General features: G+C 37.4%; 1 protein-coding gene and 1 long non-coding RNA gene across 6 annotated transcripts in view; both read left to right on the top strand.

Moving 5' to 3' along the window:
- Nucleotides 1-25,494, top strand: part of anos1b (anosmin 1b) — a 109,002-nt gene that overhangs the window by 11,622 nt on the left and 71,886 nt on the right. For 3 of the 4 annotated variants that reach the window (XM_077533303.1, XM_077533305.1, XM_077533306.1), the window contains exons 2-5: nucleotides 1,045-1,092; nucleotides 19,945-20,007; nucleotides 20,122-20,329; nucleotides 23,594-23,778. In XM_077533303.1, the coding sequence (XP_077389429.1) occupies nucleotides 1,045-1,092; nucleotides 19,945-20,007; nucleotides 20,122-20,329; nucleotides 23,594-23,778 (504 nt within the window). Of the gene's footprint in view, nucleotides 1-1,044; nucleotides 1,093-18,556; nucleotides 18,735-19,944; nucleotides 20,008-20,121; nucleotides 20,330-23,593; nucleotides 23,779-25,494 lie in introns of those variants that run through there. The other variant, XM_077533304.1, reaches the window with a different exon arrangement.
- Nucleotides 2,962-6,772, top strand: LOC144027622 (uncharacterized). Of its 2 annotated transcripts, XR_013285499.1 has the most exons (8): nucleotides 2,962-3,216; nucleotides 3,826-3,967; nucleotides 4,093-4,173; nucleotides 4,247-4,317; nucleotides 4,432-4,483; nucleotides 4,598-4,660; nucleotides 5,109-5,288; nucleotides 6,471-6,772. It is a non-coding gene; the product is annotated as an uncharacterized LOC144027622 (long non-coding RNA). The 2 variants fall into 2 exon arrangements; XR_013285498.1 differs by having other exon boundaries at nucleotides 2,962-3,967.

Here is a 25,494-nt window from a genome sequence, read left to right as displayed (position 1 = left end):
AGGTAAAGGACCACAACACACATGAAAGTTTAACTTTAAAGTACAGCTCTGGTTCTACTGTTAACAAACGGCGCCCTTGTGCGATCGAGTTATCCGTGCGAATGTTAACAAGTTAAAACAAACTGTCTCCGGTGGTCAGCATAAGAGGGGAAAAAACAAGGCAGAGTTAAACCTGTCTATCTGCGCACACAGCAGTGATTGCTCGATGGACTGTCGTCTCTCCTCTTCTTCGATGCTTTGACAAATGCACGCAACCACACTCATAAGATACAATGACGAAAATATACTCCAAAACGCTGACAACTGGCAAGGTTCTCTTTAGGAAAACAAATCGCCACAACCGGAAAGGGCGGTGCACTCAGAGATTTTCTCGGAAACACGTTTTGGCTATTTGTGCATAGAGTCCATACTAACAATCATTACAAAAATAAATTGTTAAAATTTTTAATGTTACAATGTTGACAAGCACCACAAGGCTCAAATTGTTTGTGTATATAGTATGACAGTGTAACTGTTTTGATGGCATCTACTTATTGCATGGTCCAAGGATTGTATAGGCTAGTTTTTGCTCTTAGTAGCTATATGTTAAGTACAGTATATTTCACAATGGTGTGCAGGCTTATGGCTCACTTGACTCACCAAGCAATAACTATAAACACACACACGCGTGCGCGCGCACACACACAATTCATACGTAAGTTAGTGTCTTCAGCCATTTACTTTGCATTCAGAGCATATTGGTTTCTGTCTGCAAGATGGTTCAGGTTATGCAATTTTCTTTTTTAGTAGCAGTATTTTGCTTTTTTCTCCTTGCAAATTAAAAAGGCACAATGTGTCACCCGTAATTAAAACAAACAAAATATGAATCACACATAATCGCATAATAAAATGTGTGACTGGTTTGGGAAAGAAATGGGCATTTTGGCATTTCAGCTCGGAGGCAAGCGACTTTTAGCTCTGACCTTTTCTGAGCTGACTACAGAATTGTAAGCGAAGGCTTTATTTATCCTTGTAAATCTGAATACATTTTTCTTCTTCCCTTAGAGTGACCAAGTTCTTGTTTGGTGTGAGAACCACAGACGCTGTGCACAGGTAAGTGAACACAATGTTGTTTAACTACAACACTTAATTAACCTCCCTTAACGTCATTCTAGTCTGACATCATGTCAGTTGGCGGGTTTCTGTCTGCTAAACTTCCAAGGTTGTTCTGTTATTTGGTGTCCGAGCAACTATTGAGTTGTTTCGTCTTGACTAAGACGTGTGAATAAGGCATACTTTTATCATGACGTTAAAATACTACTAATAGATGAAATAATGTTTCTTTGGGTGTTTGTGAACTCTACCCACTTTTATCATCGCTTAACCAGTGTACCATCCTTTGAAAAGTTTTCCAACTGATGCAGTCCCAGATAGCAAAAGATGTTTATTCAACGTTGAATTAGGGTTAAAATGGATGATTTTTGGTTACGGTTGAAGATTGATTGGTCAATCAACATTGATTCAACAGCATTATGTTAACATTGAAGTTTGTGTTTAAAAGATAACATTGAATCAACGTTGTATTTTGGTTGAATTAAAACGTTTGAAAGGTCAATGTTTAATTAACGTTGAATCTATGTTTGCCCTTCACGTTTTTTTTCTCCCTTCAGCTGAGAAATTGACTAGGAGAGGGGGAGGGGAAGTATTTTGGGGACAGGTTGGTGGGTGGGGGGTGTTAGAGTCTTTAAACATTTATAATAAATATAAAACATAAAGCTAACTACTTTGCGGATTTCATTTATTGCGGGTATTTTTTGGTACCTAACCCCAGCGGAAAACGAGGGAACACTGTATTTGCAAAACTTGTAAATTATTTGAATGTACTCGAAACACCTGGCATTTCCACCAAATAAACTGTACACGTTAGAGTTTCTAGTTTGTGCATTTCAGCCCAGTCATCAAAAATATGTGCCCACATCCGGCATAAGTCCGGCACAGGTGGCATTCAGTCGACACTGGCATAAGGCATGTGGGCCGAACATGGCCCAGGAGCAGCAAAGGTGGCACTGGCTTGACTCTGGCAAACAGGATGTGGGCCAGTTGCTGTGTGACGCATCTGGCCCAGCTATCAATTTACAACTCTGAGCCACATATGTATAGCCAGTCTTGTCCCACTCTTAAATGCAGTTTCAGATTTATTTATTTTTTCTACACACATTTTTTTACACATACTTATTTGCATAACAGATGTTAAGAAGAATTTTAATACATCATCACACAGACATTTCAATATGTTTCTGGTCAAACAATCAAAGTTTGTGTGTGAATTCTGTGAACGAACTTTCATGAAGCTTCCAGAGAGAAGTTCTTCGAACGTGCGTTCACCATTTCTTTGTAGCGATTCAAGGGTAAGTATTTAATTTTCCTATGTTTTACATTTGATATTTTATGGCTTCATATTGACACAACTACTGAATTGACTTCACAGACATTGGTGTGTGCGTGCGTGCGTGTGTGGTTATCTAAATTTTCCCGTTAATAGTTTCAATGCCATAATATTTAGTTAGGTGCACTCACTGGCTGATCAGAGAAAATCTCATTTTATCTGACCAGTTTTGTTTCAACCTGCAACGCATAAACTTTAAGTCTAACAATTCTAAAATAAAAACAACTATGAATATTCATATGAAAGAGATAATTATTTACATTTAGTGGAAATCTGATTCAGAGGTAAAGCTTTTAGGGGGCAATATTGTAATGAAGCTATTTTATTGAGACGCAACACTGCGAGTATAATCATATAAAAAGGTACCAAATTATCACTAGCACCAAATATTACATTGTTCTGGGATAATATTCAGCTTGTATTGTAAAATATGCAGAGCTTGAATTATGTATTTTTTATAGTGCTGTGTGATATGTACATTGTGTGCATAATATTATATTAAAAAAAATACAAAAGAGGAATGACTTATACGTTACACACATTTCCCAGGTTATGTTTTAAAAATCTATTATATATCTCATACAATTTTAATTTCATCGAGTTGATTTAAATATCTACTGTACTTTCTAACGTTATTGGATCGCTGTTCCACAGTACGCCACTAGATGGCGGGACATGCTACTAACCAGACTGACACACACAGTCATACACAGCGTAGAAGAAGAAGAATTTCAAATTGCCGACAGCCGTGCTAAGAGCGGGAATCCAAACGTCGACGTTCTGTGTTTCAGGTCGGTAAAAGTTACATTAAATAAAACAAATATGTATCACCATGTCCATTGTCAGTTGGGTCGCTAAGCATATTGGTCTTTAGAGGTGGTTTTAGTGAAGAAATTGTTTCGAATGATCCTAAACGTTGAAGCTAAGTTGCTAATTCCGACGGCCTCTTAACAATGAGAGTTACTACAAGCCTATCTGTGTGCTATGTTGTTGATATGCTAGTAAGCTAACGAACTGCACTGAAGCGCTACAGGAGCGTTTACATGAAGAATGTATCTTTTTTTCAGTCGTTTTTAACAGGCTGGTTTAACAGTTGAAGATAGAACATTGAATAGCGTTTTCTTTTAGGTTTAGTTTTTAAAGTAAATTAAGTCCACTTGTATAGTAATGTAAGGTTTATCTGTAATTTGTTTAACTTCTGTATATAACTTAATTCATCACGAAATCTAGTCGAATCATGCTTCAGGATATTTATTTGTTGAGGGAAGTAAAAGTATTTTTTAGTAATTACTAATTATTGAGCCTATAATGAACACATTTTTTTCACACTGTAATAAAACAAAGGTGTAAATGTTGTACTTTGTTGCTTTTAATATCATTTGTTGTCTGTTGATGTACAGGTAACTTGTGCTGTTTTGACGAGTCACATGGCGTACAGGTGGTGCCAGCGTCTTCGAAACCAGATGGCTAATTAGTAATTTACTACTTATTCAAACTAAGACGGCATGTTGTACCTTGGCCAGAGCTTGGTGAACCTCTTTGGTAAGTAAACAAGTAAACAAACACTAAAAATATTCATTTCTAAGAATCTGAAGAAAGCTTAGGTGAACTACCTTTCACCACATCCAAATGTTGAAATTAGTGACAGAGAATATAACTTGGCACAGGTTTAATGGGGAAGGAGAACATGCAGAGGTCTGTCTTACCTATAAGGAGGAAGAGGAGGGCAAAGTGCACATTTTTTTAAGGTAATGTTGGTATGTTTTCAGAATTCATAATATAAGATAACATAATAATTAATAGAATATCGGTTGTGCTCAGGTTTCAGGCTCTGAGTGTTTCTTCAAAATGTTCTGTCCACAAAATCCATTCTGAGGAGTAGCGCAAGACAGGTAAATGATTCTGCGCACTGTACTACATGATTGTGATGATATTATTGCGGTAACACATTGCTGACTTGTACAGTAAGTTTGAAACTTACATGCTGTGTTGTTGATATTGTTTAGGTGCACAACTCACTTTTTCAAGACTACAAACACAATTACAGCTCTACAACAGGTACCTAGACCCATTGTTAATTTAACTTGTGAGTAATAATAACTACTATGATTATGAAAGAACACAATCACATTGTGAAAAAAAATGTTGAACAGGGTCTTCTGTTTGTTTCAGGCAACCCTTTTTGCGGTGCTTGGGGACCAACCGGAAGAAAGGGAAATACTGTATTCGTAGTTGGTAAGTTTTTCAAAGGCCACTGTTGTAGAACCAAATCATCATAAATCTTAGCACACTTTTTTTTATTTTATTTTTATTTTTTTACCAATTTGTAAGGCATAATTATGGAGGACCAAAACTGCCAAAATTCAAAATAAATAAATGCCTAAATAAATAAATGACTAAATAAATAAGTAAATTACTAAAAGTGAAAGTAAAAACGGATGAAAAATATACAATTCAAAAATGAAATACAAATGTATTATTTTTATTTTCAGTTTTAGTCATTTAGTTATTTAGTTAGTCATCTGGGGGGTGGAGAGGGGGTGATGTATATGAATATTGCAAAAATTAGTAAAGGTTATGTAATTTACTTAAAAGTAAAATCTTCAGGCATCGGGAGAATTCTATCAACAAAAGTTGAGTGCAAAAATTAAATTAATAATAATAATAATGTCGTCTCTCATAGATTAATCACCTGGCTGTCGTTGAAGGCACCAATTCGGACAACCTAATCAGACGGATGATGGCAACTGTGATGACAAATGCCCTGGGCTGTTAAATGAATACAACTGGGCAGGGAAGCAAGACAAGTGTTGCATTGGCAAGAAGGCATTCAAGGAGACAGTGATGCAAGACTGTATCTTTGGTGAGTTATCGCCTATGTAAACTACTTATTACAACACAGAGTTGTTTTTGAGCAGAATGTTCTGAGCTGCTTTCTTTTGTTGTGTAAAATCACTCCACCTGGGGTATGGAGTCAGAATCCTTCCAATACCCGAAACCTCGTAATAAGGGTTTGACTCTCCGAAAACATTTTTGTATAACTGAAAAATTGTTTTGAATTGTCCAAAAATATTTTTGAATGACTGAAAATTCCCAGAAAAAGCTTTAAAAAAAAACACTAAGAAAAGACACATTTTAAAAGTGCGGCTCCACATAGACATTATTTATCTATTAATTAGAGAATGGTCAATTTCGAAATCAATGGAAAAAAAAAACAAAAAACATCATTGATACTTCACAAAAACAGCAATTAGTATATGTATCTTTGTCTTTTCATTAATATATTGCAGTCAAGATGGACTCCATCAGGCCAGGGCTCTACACTAACTTTTCCACTACTAGCACTGGTGCGAGTAACATTTTTGGTTGCTCGCACAGCACAGGATTTAGTCGCACCATTATTTGTGGAGGTGCAGCATGACCTGGCTTAGGCATACGCAACTCGATATATTTGCAAAATATTTTATTGGATCACAAGGTTTGCCTGCAACAGCAGTGGCTATCAAAACAAGTCAATAATTTCTAATAAATTATGTCAACATTATTTTCTTTAGCTCAGTAAAAATCAGTATTTTTTTTTTCTTCACCGCTACTCCCCTTACCTTTTCATCTTTATGCTGTCCTCGCTCCGAAGCTTCTAAATTTCACCAGCTAGACAGCGAGTTAACGACGTTCCAAATAACCAGACTTCATTTTCCTTTTGTGCTATTAATTTGAACAATGGCCTCTGACCATTACCCTCTTTAAGTCGTCGTAAAAATAGAAAATAAAATAAACAATGTACCTAACTATACACGACACACTTTCATGCTAGTAGCTAGTTACATTGCACATTCAACATTCTGTAATTGTCCTAATTAACTAAAATAAATCTACAGTGGTTTTTATATTGACATCGCATGTATTTACCAACATTGTCAAATTCAACAAAAAGTGGTACTTAATACTTACTGATAGTTACTGTAACAACAGAACAGCTTTTTTTCTAAAACAATAAATTGTATTGGATACTAACTCTCTTCTCTTTTGTAATCTTGTCTTTCAGTTGCTGCTCGACAGCTTGACCGTACACTGACTCAGCAGGACTTTGGTGTTACTGTCAAGCATTGGCTGCGTTTTGCTCATTAGCGTAACGGTGGCATCCCAAGCAATGCTAGTGCCTTGGACGCAACTGCGAACGCAAGTCAAATTTAGTGTGTCTTTTTATGGACTGACGTACAGTCAAAGTGAAATGGTTACCGCTTTATACACTGATGTTCCTACAGTTCATTTCATGTTTATTTCATTCCTTTGTCAAGAAAAAGAATAATACAATAAAAACAAACATTATTTGAGGCAGAAACCAAACGGGTGTTATTTTCTTTGCCTCCATTCTCCCCAGAATTCAGTTACAAAGTACTGTGTTTTGATTTCTAATAAATGTTTGAATATTAAACATATTTTCTGTCCTAAGATTTTCATACATATGGGGAAGTATGGTTAAGGAAATCAACAAGCTAATAATACATCCAAGTAAGTTGTAAGACATCTGCAGAAACACTAGGTGAAAAACATACGGTAACTTTTTTTTTTCTAGTGGACTAACCCAATATTTTTTGTTAGTTTAAAAAAGTAGTTCTATATTAATGTGCATAATAGTAATAATAATAATGTACATTTAGATGTAAATTCCAATGTAAATGATGATTAACTTAAAACATTTATTCCTCACATTAATTCACTATAAAAATGCATGTAGGTTCTGATTTAGATGATAGTTGAAACGACATTGATATTGTGTGATATATGGTTACAAAGCAAACGTTGACTCAACATTTTATCAACCTTGCACTTTCTGTATAATTTAAATGTTAGAATTCAATGTAAAATCAACCAAAGATACATGGAGATTCTGATTTAGATGATGGTTGAAACGACATTGATATTGTGTGATTTATGGTTGAAAAGCAAACGTTGACTCAACATTTTATCAACCCTGCGCTTTCTGTTTAATTTAAACGTTAGAATTCAATGTAAAATCAACCAAAGATGCATGTAGATTCTCATTTAGATTATGGTTGAAACGACATTGATATTGAGTGATATATGGTTGGAAAGCAAACGTTGACTCAACATTTTATCAACCTTGCGCTTTCTGTATAATTTAAACGTTAGATCTCAACGTAGATTCAACACTTAAGCCGAACTATATTTCAACGTTGATTCAACCACATTTTGCTATCTGGGGTGTCTGTGTTGGCTGTTCAGCTTCACAAGGTTTTATATCACTTTTTCTCAGCGAGAAGACATATTTCATTTTTGCCATTTTCCATTCTTTGCTACAAATCTGCATCACTGCCCCACAATGCAATGAAATGTAAATCTCAGGACTATGGAGGTCAACATGGGTCTCTAGATAAGCCTTTTCATGTGTATGGAGGAGCAAAAACTGCCAAAATTCAAACTAAATAAATGCCTAAATAAATAAATAAATGACTAAATAAATAAATGACTAAAAGTGAAAATAAAAATAGTACATTTATATTTAATTTTTGAATTGCATTTTTATATCAGTTTTTATTTTCACTTTTAGTCATTTATTTATTTAGTCATTTATTTATTTTTGTTATTTATTTATCTATTTATTTATTTTGTCATTTATTTTTAACTTTGGCAGTTTTGGGCCGTACTGCCAGGTCGAAATGTTATTCAAATGAGGGGGCGGTCTTAAGTGTGTTGAGCTATTCGCCTATTGGTTGATCGACCTTAAGTGCAGAGATTGATGAGGTATGCCCGAGCACCCCCCAGCCTGAGGCTCAGCAACGCGTGCTCAGCGAGCGAAAGTACAGGCAGCAAACTTAGAAAAGGGATAAATGTACATATTTTGTATTTAATTTGGGACCACTTTAAAATCATATTCATCATTTTCTTTTTTTTTTTTTCTAAGAGAGAAAATTTTCCATTTGACGGAGATATGTTAACAAACATTCTAATCAAATACGGTATGATTTTCATTTCTTACTATTATAAAATTTTGTTTTGTATTAATGTAAAACTCAAATCATGTCATACCTTAAATTCAATCATTTCAACTTTACTTGAATCTCTCATAAAGCCTTTTGGAAACATATGTTAGAACTATACTCACATTTCCCCTCCACATGTTTTTAATACATTTCATTTGGGTCATTGTTTAGACAGGACATAACATGTATTGTTCCAAGGAAGTTGTAAATCTTCATGTCAGTTCCTCATACTGTGTACACAAAAACACATTGTTGTAGCTAGAGATGGGCGAGTATGAGCCTTATTTTCAAGGTATTGGTACTTGCAATGGCAGCCGATACCAGTATCAGCTTTCTTCTTGTGGCCTTTTTATGATCAGGAACTATAAATGAGAAGAATTGAAAATTGTCATTAATTTCATGCATTTTTAAGGGAAAAATGCTACATTGGGATATACAGAACCTCTTTCAAAATGATCTTCCATTGATTTTTTTTTTTTTTTTTTTTTGGGGGGGGGGGGGGGGAGTTTTATGTAGCAAAAGTACTAGTACACATACTGGTATCCGTCTGAAAAAAAAGGTGCTATTGAACATCCATAGCTGTATCCCACTGTAAAATCTAGGGATGGGCATCTCATGGTCACTGAATAGGTTAATTGCTGTTGTTGTTGTTGTTGTTTTTATATATAATGTATAAATTAATCTGATTACCGCTCTCATTTTTGAACTTCAGTTTAATGCCTGTGTTGTATTAAGTAGGTCAATGGTTCATGGGAGAGTTACTGACCATAACTGGATATTGATCAGCAGTCAACCCCACACAAGTGACTGGATTCTTAACAATCAATAAACCGTTTCCTGCCTGAATGAAAACTAAAGGCCTCGTTATACTTCTGCGGGAGGCGATGGCGGAGACGATACAGCGGCGTACCGCTCGTGCGTTAGCCTTCTTGTGCACAAGACACCATCCATCCATCCATTTTCTTGACCGCTTATTCCTCACAAGGGTCGCGGGGGCTGTTGGCGCCTATCTCAGCTGGCTCTGGGCAGTAGGCGGGGGACATCCTGGACTGGTTGCCAACCAATCGCAGGGCACACAGAGACAAACAACCATCCACACTCACAAGCACACCTAGGGACAATTCGGAGCGCCCAATTAACCTGCTATGCATGTCTTTGGAATGTGGGAGGAGACCGGAGTACCCGGAGAAGACCCACGCAGGCACGGGGAGAACATGCAAACTCCACCCAGGAAGGTCCGAGCCTGGACTCGAACCGAAGACCTCAGAACTGGGAAGCAGACGTGCTAACCACTCGACTACCGTGCCGCCTGCACAAGACACATCGAGGTGTTTTGAAACACGTGCTGTAGTTTCACTCCATATCGGGGGTGTTGCTACGGCTGCTATTGGCTAGGAATCTCTGTTCGATTTTTTCTCTCAAACCCGATTTTCCAATAACGATTTCTTTGTAAAATAAAAATAATGACAAAAAAATATTTTGAATGTTATTTAAACTAAATTTATCTTTCTTTGAACTCAAAGTGCCTGTGAATTTAACACAGAACAATCCCTTGGGATTAACTAGAGCATCTTACTTATACAACAGACTTCAGCTCTGTTCTTATTTAAACCTATTTAATGAAAGAAAAATGTGCATAAACCAGTTGAAACATAATTAAGTCAGGTGAAGTAGGTACGCATCCAGGCTCAGGGTGATATGCTACCAATAACATTTCTTTCTGGTCTTACTTAAACATAAATCCATGATTAGTGCAAAACTGCCACAAATAATATGTAAGGTGACAATCACCTTATCTAAACAAACACAAACATGCATCTCTAATACCAGTGAAGGTAACAAACAGAATGATCCTCTGACATGATGAGCACCTCATCTTTACAATAGAAATCCGACACGGTTCAGGAGTTACGGTGATTTGAAAAATATGCATCATTACCTGTCTCCTGTGTCACTCTCCTTCGCTTCCTCCTCCTCCATACGTGGCAATCTGCCAGCTGCCGTAACGTATTTGGTATCAACATAAAGCTCCGCTTCTCTGCTTTCAGAAGCCGTTGGAATTACGTTGCTAGTGCAAAGGTTTCAGAAGTTACGGTGATTTGGGAAGAAAAAAAATTATATTTTCCAGTTGGGTTCGCATCTGAGGGATAATTACGTTCACTTGCCTGGGCAAACCAAGCAGAATCGCCGGTGGCCATGTTTGTTGTTGTTAAGACTTCACGCTCGTGGGAGGAAGCGGAAATGCAGCGGAAACTACGGCGGCTTAGATTAACCAAAAAATGGTGCGGGGTTGAAAATCGATTTGAATATTTTCAAAACCGTTTTAACCAGAAAAGACGGTTAAGGTTCAAAATCGATTTATCGAGCAGCCACAAATGAACAAAGCGAAAAAAAAGAGTTGGCTGCCATTTGTGTTTTTTAATTAATGCCTGGTGCTTGCATCATACAAATACATATTGTAACGTTTGAGCAGTGATCAGGCCAAGCAATTATGTAATTCCAATTTGCAACGGTAACTGTCGGCCGTAACTACGCCAATACACAACACGCTTAGCAAACACAGTCACACACAAACGGGGTCCACCCACCGGGCAGGAAGTGAATCCGGCCGGCCGCCTGTGCTTACAAACACAGTTGTCTTTACAGAAATAATCCTTGGGGAAGAAAAAAAAAAGCTGAGTACGGCAAGAAATGGTGGCGTACGCGCAAAAGCTACGTCGCCCTTCTTGGCATAAATCACGTGATGTGTGCCGGTCATTAACGCAAGAGCAAACGCAGAAGCATAAATCCAGCTTAATGATTACACAAAGGTGGTTTGTGTGGAAAAACCTCAACTTCATTGAACACTTTCATGATGAGCGAGGGCTTTAACGTCACACACTGTATGGTCTTTAGGATGAACTTAAAAAATAAATTCCACAAACTCCAGCGTCTTCAAGAAGGTAGTCACTGAAGACGATCATATATTATTACCATATTATGAAACATTTGTCTCAGATCTTACCTGCAATATACCACAGAGACCAGACCATTAGTTATAAATCAGGACTATATATACTTCATATTACAAAGGTTGTAGTCCATTTTACAGAATAAGGGAACAAGGGGGAGCAATAATGACACAGCTGATACTGGTAAGCGGAGTCTCATGAGCTGTCGTGTTTTATCTGTTCTTTCGTTACATCAATTCACAGACTTTCTATATCAAAGACACACGCCAGACAGATGTTGTACCAACACATATGGTTTGTGTCACATTGCCAGCAAACCCATGGAAAACTCACTTGGGAGTTCACTTAGCCAAAACTCCAGCCCTCATTCAAATTCCTTTTTTTTTTTTTTATGTTTCCCCCCTTTTAACTCTATCTTTCTCACACACACACACACAAACACCCATACAGATCTCACACATACAATAGCACAATAATAATGTGTACCAGGTGTGAGGCAGTAGCATATCCACCAACAAAACGGCTGGTTTAGACCCGGCGCTTAACTAATATAGCACCATAGGCAAGATTTTATATGGCATGGCCCTCCATAAGTGGTTTGCATATGCTTACTGAATAAATCGCATACACACTGCAGCTTTAAAGACAATGGTAAACATTGACTTTCGATTTAAATTTTAATAGGGACAAATGTGCCACAAGCCACTCCAGTATGAAATAATAAAAAAATAAAATAAGTTAAAATATATTGTAAAATTGAGTTGTATATTATACTTTTATTCTTCTAATAAAATTATAATTCCTACTACCGTAATTTTAAATTATATTATTTAGAAACACATTCTTTAATTAAATATATATTGTTAAATTTACTGTTTTTATTATATTTTTTTCCCCATTTAATTATTTTCATTAAATCAATCAAATTAATTTTGTAAATGAATAAATAAATCTTAATTAAAAAATTTTTTTATTTAATAAATTTTAATTAACCAATTTTTAGGCATAAACAGCTAAATTACTTGTAAGAATTAATACAGGACTCTTGATAATGTTAACATTCAGTGGGCTGCATTAAAGAAAAGGCACTGGCCAGATTTCTCCTCATCCCAGTGCTGACACCATGGCACAACTGTTTCCTTGTTACTGTTGTCATTATGTACAAAACATAGTATTGTGTTGTTTCCCCAATATGTTTTACTTTATTATTATTTTTTTTTTTTACAATATCGTGATTTCACTGTTAAATTCGACATTTACAGCAAAATACTTCATCCATCCATCCATCCATTGTCTTGACCGCTTATTCTTCACAAGGGTCGCGGGGGGTGCTGGACCCTATCTCAGCTGGCTTTGGCAGTAGGCGGGGTACACCCTGTACTGGTTGCCAGCCAATCGCAGGGTGCAAAATACTTTGTCCAGTAATTAAAAAAACAAACAAACGCATTTGCGCAGCAGAACCGGAACCAATATTTTGTGTTCCCCCACGGACGTTCATTGCTGACGGACAGCAGAGCGGAGCTAATGGAGATTTAAACAAGAAAAAGTGACGCGCCTGATGGAGAGCCGACCTGCTCGAAGGCGTCCGTCGCTGGAGGTAACAACAACAACACAACTTTAAATAACTTTAAAATGGCATGATTATTGTAGGAAATTAATAAAAAAAGAAGGTGCCACAGATGAGGCACGGCGCTGTAAAGTCAAAACAACGTAGGTCACGTCCAACGTAAATATTTAGATAGGGACTAAATTAGGGACTAAGTTTTAGAGTAATATTTACACTTGGAAGAGAGTAAAACAAAAAATAAAAAAAATAAAAATAAAAGTCACTCAAGGTAGGAACGTGCTCATAACCTTCAGCTTGGGGGACAGCCGATCAACACCCTGAGCCACGCAGCTCCTGCTTCCTGCTCATATATCGCTCATGTCAGCTGCAGCTGATTCCATGATTGCATGGAATCTTCTTAACTCCAACAGATAAAAAAAAAAAAACAATGGAGAAAAGCAAACAGTAGGAGGGGCATAGCTTAGGTGGTAGTGTGGCAGTCTCCTAAGTGGAAGGTCCTGAGTTCGAACCTTAACCCTTGAGTGACTTTTATTTTATTTTTTTTTTCATTTTTTTTTTCATTTTACGGTCTTCCTAGTGTAAATCATAGTTTACTCTAAAACTGTGTCTATTTATTCCTATCAAAACTTAGTCAAAACTTACTCTAATAGAGTCAAAATTACACTACAGAATTTACTGTGTCATAGTGGTATCGGTACTTGGTATTGGTATCGATGACTACTCAAGAGTTTTTGTACTGTTATCAGTCTGAAAAAGGCAGTATCGAACATCCCAACTTTTTTACTTTTACTTAAGTCATATTTTTCTAAAAACAACAATAACAGTACTCTTACTTGAGTACAACTTTTGATTACTATCCCCACTACTGCTGTGGACCCAATCGACCAATCCGACACCTCCTGCAAGAGTCAGTATGCTTCCAAAAGCACTCCACCTTTTTCTCACATGGCTCCCACATTGCAGATGACCACATGGAAAAGGGAGCACATGTGGTCATCTTTGTCTCACTGTATGGTTCTGCCAGCTTTCCTCTGGACCTGTTGCACGGTTTGTCTTTCATCTCTGCTCTCCTTTTCAACGGACACTCACTCATTTCTGCTTTCTTCCATGCCGAAACCACATCTACCTCCGCCCTCTCCCATTTCCTTCACTCCCTTCTGCTGAGTGTGGCTGTCATCCCTCTATCGTGGCAGGTGAGGCTATAAAACAGCAGGAGCAATCGGCCGAAGGCAGTGAGGCAAGGTGTTGTGTGTGTGTGCATCTGTATCATCTTCTGTGATTAATTATTTGACTGATCCCCAAGGAAATTTTATGAAAACGTTGTTAATCTTAGCTACTACAGTTTGTTGGTTTATTAAGCAGCAACATCTCTAACCTCTGATCTACAAGCTATGTCTACCCTTTTCATCCATACCCTTCAGTCTCAGACTCTCTCAAATAAATACAAGTGTGTGCACTAGTGATTTACAGCTTGCTAGTGACATTTGAGAGTGTCAGGTCATTACACGCACTGAAAGCGGGTTTAACCATAATACATTATTAACTAGGGATGTAACGATAAGGGCAATATCGTGATATTAAAACTGCCACAATATCGTCGTCATCATGTTCACAATATTGAAAAGGAACACGTCTGTTAAAATAAGTCAGGTTGATTTCCATTTGTGCAGTTCTAGCACCCTCTAGTGGCTACTTTATTAGTGTAATTTAATTTTCATTCGGGATGTTTTGGCCTTCTGTGTTTAAAATCTATGCTAATTGTCAGATGAAGGGGAACCTAATTTGCTTGTGAAGCGATCAATGTGTGCTTGCATTAGCAAGTAACTGCCTCAATACTGTAATTACAAAATATTACAATATTGTACAAAAGCACAATATTGTGCTGTTTTGAATATGAGCGCTTTTTTTTCCACAATATTGTGATCTTTTTTAAATATCGCCACCCCCATATATCGTGATAATTATCGTATCGTGACCTTCATATCGTGATAATATCGTATTGTGATGTTTGGATATCGTTACATCCCTATTATTAACCTTTGACCTCTCCTCTTTCCACTGTATACGAAGGCTGGGCATTGCCAACAACCTCACGATACAATGCGTATCATGATACAGGGGTCACAATACGATACGTATCGACATTTTTTTTGCATAAGCTATGTATGGCATTTAAGTTGAGCAAAAGCTGTGAGTCTTCAAGGCGATACATATCCCGACATTTTGCATTGCTTTACATGCATTTGTATTATAACAGCCATATGTATATCTAAATGATATGTTTATTATGCTGAATGGCAAAAATGCGTGGTCTAAATGCCCGTGCACTTTCATAGACGCAAACTTTACACATAGGCATGGGCCAATATGAGTAAAAATATCAAAGTATTAAAATTACAGCTCTAAAATGTGGTTATTTGAGATATCTGGGGAAATAAAAAGTTTTTTTTAAGTTTATTTACATTCTATATAGTTTTTAAACAAAATATAGGAAAATTGGTACGTTAACTCATTCACTGCCAGTCATTATAGAAAATTTTTACATTTCCAATACTCACGTGATATTACATTCAATAATTATATATAAACCGAATCTACCAAATAACAGAATAGACTACTTTTTGTCCCGTCCCGTTCTTTTATAATTGACAGCAGAAAAATGTAGGTTTGCCAAAATACAGCCATTTCTCCCATGGACTCTGAAACTGTGTTTATTTCCTATAAAATGGGGCAATGATGTCATCTACCGGTGGTTGGGCATCAGTAAAGTTGTTTCCAAGTTTGATATTTACAGTGGAGCATGCTCAGATTCGCCCCCATTTAGCACCGCTCTAAAAAATACAATTGACAAGTATACTTGTCAAAGGCAGTGAATGAGTTTTAATAAACATGTACCATTTTAAGTTTGAATAAATAAATAAATAAATAAATAAATACATAAATAAATAAATAAATAAAATATCCATGATAGTTGAGTGGTTAAAGCAATGGACTGGCACCTGGCATATCAGGGTTCGATTCCAGCTTGGGACATGTTTTACTCTGGTCTCCTCTCACATTCCAAAGACATGCATGGCAGGTTAATTGAGAGCTCCGAATTGTCCCTAGGTGTGCCTGTGAGTGGGGATGGTTGTTCGTCTCTGTGTGCCCTGCGATTGGCTGGCAACCAGTCCAGGGTGTAACCCGCCTACTGCCCAAAAGCCAGCTGAGATAGGCTCCAGCACCCCCCGCAACCCTTGTCAGGAATAAACGGTCAAGCAAATGGATGGATGGATGGATAAATAAATAAATGTTGATACTTGATAGTCTTCCTCTGTTTTAATTTTTCTTAGCAAGACACAGTGTCCAATCACTGGTGAGCTATTTTTAGAACAGACTTGAGTTTGTGGGACACCTACATGTACACTTTTTTTTTTTTTAAATTATTATTAAGTAAACTGTCTGCAAGGCACCAGTTAGTGTTTTTCCAATAGCGATACCAGTATCGGGAGAGGCCCCGATACTGTATAAACACAGTGGTATCGGCATTGGCAAGTATTAACAAGTAACATGCCGATACCATTAATTCCAACGCTAATATAGGACTTTGGATGCAGCATCTTGTTCCTTGCTCGTGTACAACATTCACTGGCGTGTGACATGTTCTCTGCATGCCAAGCCAAGATATCCTATTGGCTTTGTCTGAAACAATGGCAGGACAGCTTTTTCATGTTGAGCATACTTTGAAAATGATCAAGAGGACATCGTCTATGAAGAGAGGCCGGCTGCAAACGTGACAAACGGACATTTGGCTTCTACTTTTTGAGAAAATCCTTGAATACACCTTCAAGTTGTGCAGCTTTTGTTCATATTCTTGTGAACATACTCAGCATTGTGCTGAAGGTTTCAGCATCTCAAGTACTGTACGCCAGGTTTAGGAAACTAAGCCTTTGTCCTGAAGCTACAGATGTGTGCTGTTTTTTTTTTTTTTAATTGAAACACATACTTATGCAGCATTTCATTTTGAAAATTCCAGATTAGTTACGATCCAGATGACTCGACTCTAAAGCTTTAAAAAACAATTGTTTTAATATTGCAAGCCATTTAATCCAAATCCAACTCCTAAACTAGTTAGGAGCCAATCAAAAACCTCTGTGGGTTTTGAGGTTTTGGTCTCAAAGGAGAGAGAAGGAGGTTAAGCATTAGACTGTAATAGAAGTAGAGAGATTATGGGAATTAGATGATGAAAGCAAGAGAGGAAGAGAGAAAAATAATTGAGAGATTGGGTGAAGACAGGAAATAAAAAGAACAAAGAAGGCACAAGGAATGAATAGTGGGGGTTGAAGGACAAAAGGGGCTGAATAAAAAAAATCAAAACATGCCTGCACTCTGTTCAAAGTCTGCCACTTTGAACAGGTTTGTTTAACTAAAGCATCTGTCGGACACCTAACTACCAGCTAAATTGGTCAAATTTAACCGTTTGTTTGTTTGTTTTTTGGTAGGTTTGACAAACACTGTTTTAGGTTGTACCAAGTGAAGTATGCTATGCAGTCACATGAAGACACCCATTAGACATCATTGAAGACATCATTCAGTTTAAATTGATCACAATATTTTTTTTTCCGTTATAATCAGTTGCAACCAACAGCAGCACATCTTCCTGAAATATGTTCAATCGCTAATTAAGGACAAAAAAAACACAACTTAATTAATTACACTGACATTGTAGAAGGCGATGTTTGTTCCCTTTGTTAGCGGCTAGCAAGTAGCCGCTAATCGAGTGCCCCATATTGGCAGGCAAGCTCCGTTGGATGCCATTTCAAAGACAGGAAACATTATTCTGCACACTTTGATGCTGACAGCCTGACAGCCTTATATGTTTTTTATTTTTTTCTAAAAACTCGATTATTTGATAGAATTATCTGTAGGTCATCCAAATACCAAAAAGCTCGATAGCTGCAGCCCTACTGGAGTGTTTTAATCATTTAGCAAAGAAGTGCATCCATCCATCCATCCATCCATCCATCCATCCATCCATTTCCTAAACCGCTTAGTCCTCACAAGGGTTGTGGGGGTGCTAGGGGGGGTACACCCAGAACTGGTTGCCAGCCAATTGCAGGGCACACAGAGACAAACAACCATCACATAAGTGAATGCAATTAACAAAGTATTGGAACAACTGACCTTTACAAGTAAAAATAAAGAAAGAATCATTTGAATTGTGTCTACTCTGTAGGAATTTCTCTTTATTCCTAGCCCCTGATAAAGCAGAAGATTCCCATTAGTGTATCGAAACTGTCATAATTTGGATTGGGTTTTGATTAGTTTTTTATTTTACTTCTGTCACGGTTCAGGTTTAGTTTAAGTTTTGTTTGATTTTGTCGTCATGTTTCTTTAAGTTTCTGTCGTCATCTGTTGTGTTCTGTTTTTTCCTTGAGTGTCTTCCTTGAACTCGTTAAGTGTAACCCTGCCCTTCCTAGTGTGTCAACCAATGAGTGCCCTCAGCCGTTTGTGTCCAGGTGTGTCTCGTTTTGTCGTTAGTGTGTGTGTGTGTGTCTCTTGTTCTCCCTCTGTTTGTGTAGATCCATTGTTGTTTTTTTCCTATCATGCCGTAGCTTTCTTTCTTTTCGTCTTGATTTTTTGGGCTTCGTTGTTTTATTTCCTAGCCAGTACTTTGTTTGTTTCCTTGTTTTGGAATTCTTAAAGATTGTTTGGACTTCGCCTCCTCAACCTGCCTCCTTGCACTTGGGTCCACAACCACCACCTCATCCCACCCTAACGTAACACAAACATTTTTGAAGCACATGGTCAGAAATAGATTATTATTCTGATATATTTTTTAACCTGTTCACAAAAAAAAAAAAATATATATATATATATATATATATATATATATATATATATAGAGTCATTTAGAGGTTCGTTGTAGTGTTTAGTTGTTTGCATGCACAGTACAATATCATATTGCTCAGTTTTATTTCCTTAATTGTGCATCATTGCGCCGAAATAGCTGGACCAGATCAGAATAAATAGCAGTAAATGTTCAAATGAGACACATTTCTGATAGTTCTGCTGATTCTTTATTTTGAATGTAAGAAACAGATGATGTGTTTTAAAAAAAAGTGGGCACAAGGAGAGAAATTGACACCCATTTAACTTTTTATTATATTCTCATATTTATCAGCTATTGTAACTATAAACTTTGGATGACATCAACCCACTCTTTTCAAAGTCACAAAGAAATATTTTTATGCTTTCAGTGAAAGCAAATATTTCTCTCATGAGTTAAATCAAATGAACCGATTGTTAAGCAGCTATCGGGCTTCATGCTGAGACCCATACTTATATCCCACTAGTTATGAATGCAAGCGCATATGCTCTCCACTAACTTTGTTGATGCTACTTGAAGCTAAATTTCAGGATTTAGTAATCTGCTTGTGTAATAATGATGAACCCTAATGGTGTGCTGTTGTCACTCGAAAAATAACCTAATTTAAAACAGCTGAAGTTGTTGAAAAAACCATTTACATGAAGAAGTGACTGTTCAGTTGTTTAAATTGGACTTTTTATGGCATTTTGTTTTGTTTGTTCTCCTTAAATCAATGACATGGAAGAAATAATTAAAGCCACAAACACCGGGTAGCTGAGGGAGACGGACGGACAGACAGAAGAACGGAGGAGGGGTGGTGGAGGTGGGGGCCGAAACCTCAGTTTTTATATGCTCCCTGGTTGTGATTTGCAAAGAGCCATCATTCACTAGCTCTGTCAACCTTTTGTGTGTTGTAGGAGCGTTAGAAAAATACGATCTCTTTTATCTTCTCTTCTCTTGCTTCTTGTTCATAAGTTTGTATTTTATTATGTTCTCCTTCTCAACTGTGCAGAGCACATTTACAGCACTTGTAGTTTTTAATTTCCTTTCTCACACAATGCTATAGCTTCATTCAAGGTTCATGAAAATTCCACGCGTTTGAACATTCTAATTTGTTTTCTTTTTGTTTTTGTTTTGTTCACATCAAGTGCCTTCAGCCATGCAAAGAACTTTGGGAAACTAAGAAGATGCTTTCTCTGAAGTCCTGTGAGGTAAGAGGGTACCTCATGTGGGCCAATGTGAACTCATCTTTGTGTTTTGTGTGTACCTGAGTTAGATTATTTTTGTATTATTTTTGTAGTAAAAACCTGTCTGTCTTTCAACAGAAGCAGACAGAGTGTGTGACCAGTCGCGAGTTTCTGACATCTCTGAGGTCATCCAGACAGGGTGACTGCCCTCCACCTCAACGTGCGACCGGTTTTGCGGCCGCCTGTGTGGAAAGCTGCTCGCTAGACCGGCATTGTCCTTCCCCCAGGAAGTGTTGCTTCAATGGATGCGGATACACATGTCAAACACCAGCCAATCTTTACAAAGGTGACCCCTGCCAATTAACACAAAATATTTACAATATTATATTCTATGCTCCCCCACAAGTATAAACAACAAATCTAAACCGTTATCATCCATCTCAACAGCGGCCATGTTGCCACTTGCAGTCGACTGAAAATGACATCACAGTTGCTCAGGCCTCAGGTAACGATCAATCATGGCTCACCTGTTTCTGGGTTCGGTCATGTGATGTTCGCAAGCTGAGCCCTTATGCACTGTGATGTCAGTTGACAGCAAGTGGCAGAATAAGGCAAAATGGCCACCGCCCGAGATGGGAAAAAAACTCTTCCACAAACGCAATATAAATCAGAAAAGCCTGTTTACAACATTTATTGTAATGCTTTTAATATTTCAATTAGGGCTGTCAAAGTTAAAGCGTTAAATCTGGAGATTAATTGAAAATTTTTGAGGCATATAAAAAAATTAATTCAGTTATGTCACTACTATTTACTTCCTGTTACGGCCTATGACCTGCAGCCAAGCTTAGCCACTGGCACAAAGATGGACAAACAGACTTTTGATAATTTTACTTGCATATTGGTGAAATCTCAAGTAATTTGCGCACTTCACAATGCCAAATAGCATAATAGTTGTACATCTTTTCTGAAGTGTGCTGCTTGTGGACACAGAAACCCGGAAGTGAGAAGAGAATTGTTTCTATGAGAAAAAATATGGCCTCTAAAGCTGAGTTCATTTGAATCATTTTGTTGTACAACCCCTAGCAAAAAGTATGGAATCACCTTTGACGAGCACTCACTCAGACGTTTTATTCTGTAGATTAAACTCAAATAAAAGCATGAAACAGTCGTAAGGCCATTCCAAAGTGCAACATCTTGGCTTTCAGAAACACTAAAAGAATTGAAGAAAAAACATAGTGCTGGTCAGTAACTTTTATCAAGCAAGTGCAGGGAAATAAATATGAAATCACTCCATTCTGAGGAAAAAAAAATATGGAATCACTCCATTTTGAGCAGAAAATAAGGACACACCCAGTCAATTTACTTTCCTTAATTGGGCACCCGCCTCAAATTACATCTGCTCGTTAGTCAGCAGTTAAAAACAGTGCAGTGCAGTGCAGTTATCAGTGCAGTTATGGAGGGCTGCTGGACCAAGTGGATTGGCAAGAATCATGGCCCCAACAAGGGAGATGTCTCTTGAGACCAAAGAAAGGATTATCAAACTTCTTGAAGAAGGTAACTCTACACGTATGGTTGCCAAGATGTGGGCTCTTCACAGTCTGCTGTATCGAAGATCTGGACCAAGTACAAACAGCATGGAAAGGTTGTTAAAGTCAAGCGTACTGATAGACTAAGAAAGACATCTAAGCGTCAAGACAAACAACTAAAGGCCATATGTCTTGAAAACAGAAAATGCACAACAAGACAAATGAAGAAGAAATGGGAGGAAGCTGGAGTCAATGTATGTGACAGAACTCTGCAAAATCGCTTCAAGGAAATTGGATTTACATACAGGAAAGCTTAACGGAAAACATCATTGATGTTTAAACAAAAAAGAACAAGACTGCAATGGGCTAAGGAGAGGCAATCATGGACTGTGGATGACTGGAAGAAGGTTATCTTCAGTGATGAGTCACGAATCTGCATTGGACAAGGTGACGCACTGGAACTTTTGTTTGGTGCCGTTCCAGTCAAAACATCAAAATTACCACAGTCCTTGATGATATGGGGCTGCACGTCCAGCAAAGGCATGTCAGGCAGATGCCTGTGCTTAAATCTTCAATAAATGCACAAGTTTACATTGACACTTTGGACAGCTTTCTTATCCCTTCAATTGAAAAAATGTTTGGGGGTGATGAAATCATTTTCCAAGATGACAATGCATCATGCCACAGAGCAAAAACTGTGAAAGCATTCCTTGGAGAAAGACGCATCCAGTCAATGTCATGGCCTGCAAAATAGCCCAGATCTCAACCCAATTGAAAACCTGTGGTGGAAATTGAAAAAAAAAAAAAAAAGGTCCACAGCAAGGCACCTGCAAAGATGATCTGGCAACTGCAATCAAAGAGAGTTGGCACTAGGGGTGGGGAAAAAAATCGATATCGCAATATATTGTTGCGCTCTCTGTTGCAATAAATTATCGATACACTGACAGTAGATATTGATGTATCGTGTCCAGCTGTGCAGTGTTATGTTATAAATGTTTATGCACTTTAATTTGTCTCACTTTACAATGTTTACAGTTAAAAGGCTAAGAGGCAGTGAAGCACAATGCAGAACTTTGTACATTGTACATGTTTTGGCATTAAATAATTGTGCATGCATAATTAGACATTTTCCTTTTCATGGGCATTTGTTTGGCTTTTTCTGTCACATATCGTGATATATTGCTAATTTTCTTTGACAATATATCAAAAATCGTAGACATCGTGTATTGTGATATTATCGATATCGTGAGTCAAATATCGTCACAGTATCGAATTGTGGTTTACCCGTTTCGTCCCACCCCGAGTTGGAGACTACGGTTTGTCACTCATCAAGTCCATGCCTCAGAGACTGCAAGCTGTCATAAAAGCCAGAGGTGGTGCAAATAAATACTAGTGATGTGTTTTGATTGTTTTTTCTTTGTCTGTTTTTCATGATTCCATATTTCTTTCCTCAGAATGGAGTAATTCCATATTTATTTCCCTGCACTTGCTCTATAAAAGTAACATTTACTGACCAGCACAATGTTTTTTTTTCATTTCTTTTAGTGTTTCTGAAAGCCAAGATGTTGCACTTTGGAATGACCTTACGACTGTTTCATGCTTTTTTTCTGAGTTTAATCTACAGAACAAAACGTCTGAGTGAGTGCTCGTCCAAGACTGGTGATTCCATACTTTTTGCGAGGGGTTGTATTTAATAGATGAAGAATTCAAGGATCAAAGAAAGCTAGTAGAACAGTTCTTGATTCTAAATATACATTTTATTTGATTATTTTACATTTATTCCAAGATTTTAGATCTGTTACCAGCTTTAATCATTTGTTACATGCTTTGTACAAAAAAAATACAAGCAGAAATAGAAATACGTGATTAATCGCAATTAATTATGGAAAATTGTGCAATTAATTAAAAAAAAATTTAATCGCTTGATGACACTAATTTTAATGTATTATTTATTTTTATATCTTTTTTTTCCTGTATCAAATGCAATGTCATTTAAAAATATATGGTATGCCAACAAATGTTTAAGCCTTAGTAGAAACTGGCGATGTCACTTTTCTAGTCAAAGTGTTCTCTTTCTCATGCAGGCGTTCCGCTGAAACCCCGCAGAGATATGAGCTTTGTGGAAGATCCACTCGGACGGGTAAAAGTGATGTGGGTGTCGAAGTTCAATGTCAGCGTAGAGCCGGTTGTTTACGTGCTCCAGTCACGCTGGAACACGGGCATTCACCCCAGTGAAGATAGTGCGTCCCCATGGATCACTGTTGCCATGGTAAATAACCGCCAGACTCGTGTTTTTTATTTATTTTTTTTCTCTCATCCCAGGCCAACCTTTGAGGATTTGATAATGGAAAAAAGATTTTTGCCTTTTAACAGTTTAACAACCTCAAACTGTTGTGCAACATATCTTTACCTCATATTTCGCTCTGGAGATGATAGACAGTTTCCACCTCATAATTCTACTGCCTCACTGTCTAAACCTTTTCCTCAGCGCGTCTGACTCTTTGCCAGGGTAAACTGTTCGTGTGAATGTATGGGTGAGTATGTTTGTACTGTGTATCCGCGTGTGTGTGTGGCTGTGTGAGGTTAGGTAAATAAGCAGAGCTTAAAAAGGAACCACTGGTAGCCACAGCCGTTCCACCGACAGACTCTGAATGACTGAACATTCATTATGGACTTAAATAGATGACGGCTCGTGTCTGTGTGTGTGCTTTAGTGTCACTAGGCCAACTAGTGTACACAACGTGAATCTGCAACAATTTGACCCATAAAGTTGACAATTCCGTTTTTTTTTTGTTTTTTTTAAATAAACATCACTATTTCCTGTCATCATCTCACTTTAACTTTGAAATTTTTCTCCACATCAATCAAGAATAACAAAAATATTGAACAGTCCCAGTGTACCAATCCTTCTGCATTTCCAGTACTATAAACAATCCTGTTTTTTCCAAACTAACATACTTATCATTTCTCATTATACAGCCATAAATAATCATGGCCAAAGATGTACGTATTAAATGAACTTACTGTCGTTGATTTCTGTAGCGTTAAAAAGCAGGACTATAGAGGACAACATTGCATAGTTTTCAATAAAAACTAGGTTGTGTGGACGACTTCCGGGTTTTTGATGTTTTTCTTCATTCTTCTTCTTCTTCTGCTTCTTCTTTCAAATTTACACTATTTCAGAGTAAGTTGTGTACTAGCTTCTAGTGGTCAAGACTAGAATTACACCCTGAATAGACAAGATTTAGGACAATTTACTGCACCCAAGAGAAAAGAAATCAGTGAAATTTCAGGACAGAGAACCCAGGACCTGCCATGAAGGGGAATTTAATGTACATGTCACAGCTTCCAGGTAAAGGTGATAAGCTTAATGACAACATTCTCCCGTAAAGAAGACCATTTTGAGCATCATTAATGTTACATGTTCACAAATCGGACCTTGACACAGAGCAGAATGTGAAGGAAATCATGTTGATGTGTTTAATGGCATTAAAGTTATTCATCGCTCTGAAGAGAAATGTTATTGCTATTTTAGCTGTAAATAGTTTCCTTGCATCTTTGTGTATAAGCTTTATTTAGACCAGTTAATTTGGTAGTAAATCACATTGGCGTCCCACAAATCTCCAGTTGTCCAGTTTTTGAGACCTACATTTTTAATACTGCCCACTCCCATCCTATTTTAAAATAGCTTTTCGGGCTGTGTCAAACTTCACAAATCGTCCCTAGACCAGAGTTTAGATACCGCTGCACAATGATTGGTGATTGCATCCCACCTCCAAAAGCAGCTGGGTTAGGCTTTAGCTCAACTGCCCACTTACCAAAATATATGGATGGGTCAGTAGTTTATTAACTTTGTTTATTCACAACATATCATCATGGGGAGCTGAGCAACTGAAGGCTGTGCTCCCCATGGTGACACCACACACCTCCCCCATTTTCTTTGTATTGGAAACAAGTGATGACAGACGTCACTTTGGTTTGATGA

The sequence above is a fragment of the Festucalex cinctus genome, chromosome 10, assembly GCF_051991245.1.
Source record: "Festucalex cinctus isolate MCC-2025b chromosome 10, RoL_Fcin_1.0, whole genome shotgun sequence".
NCBI classification, from domain to species: Eukaryota; Metazoa; Chordata; class Actinopteri; order Syngnathiformes; family Syngnathidae; genus Festucalex; species Festucalex cinctus.
This window is presented reverse-complemented; position numbering and strand designations above follow the sequence as displayed.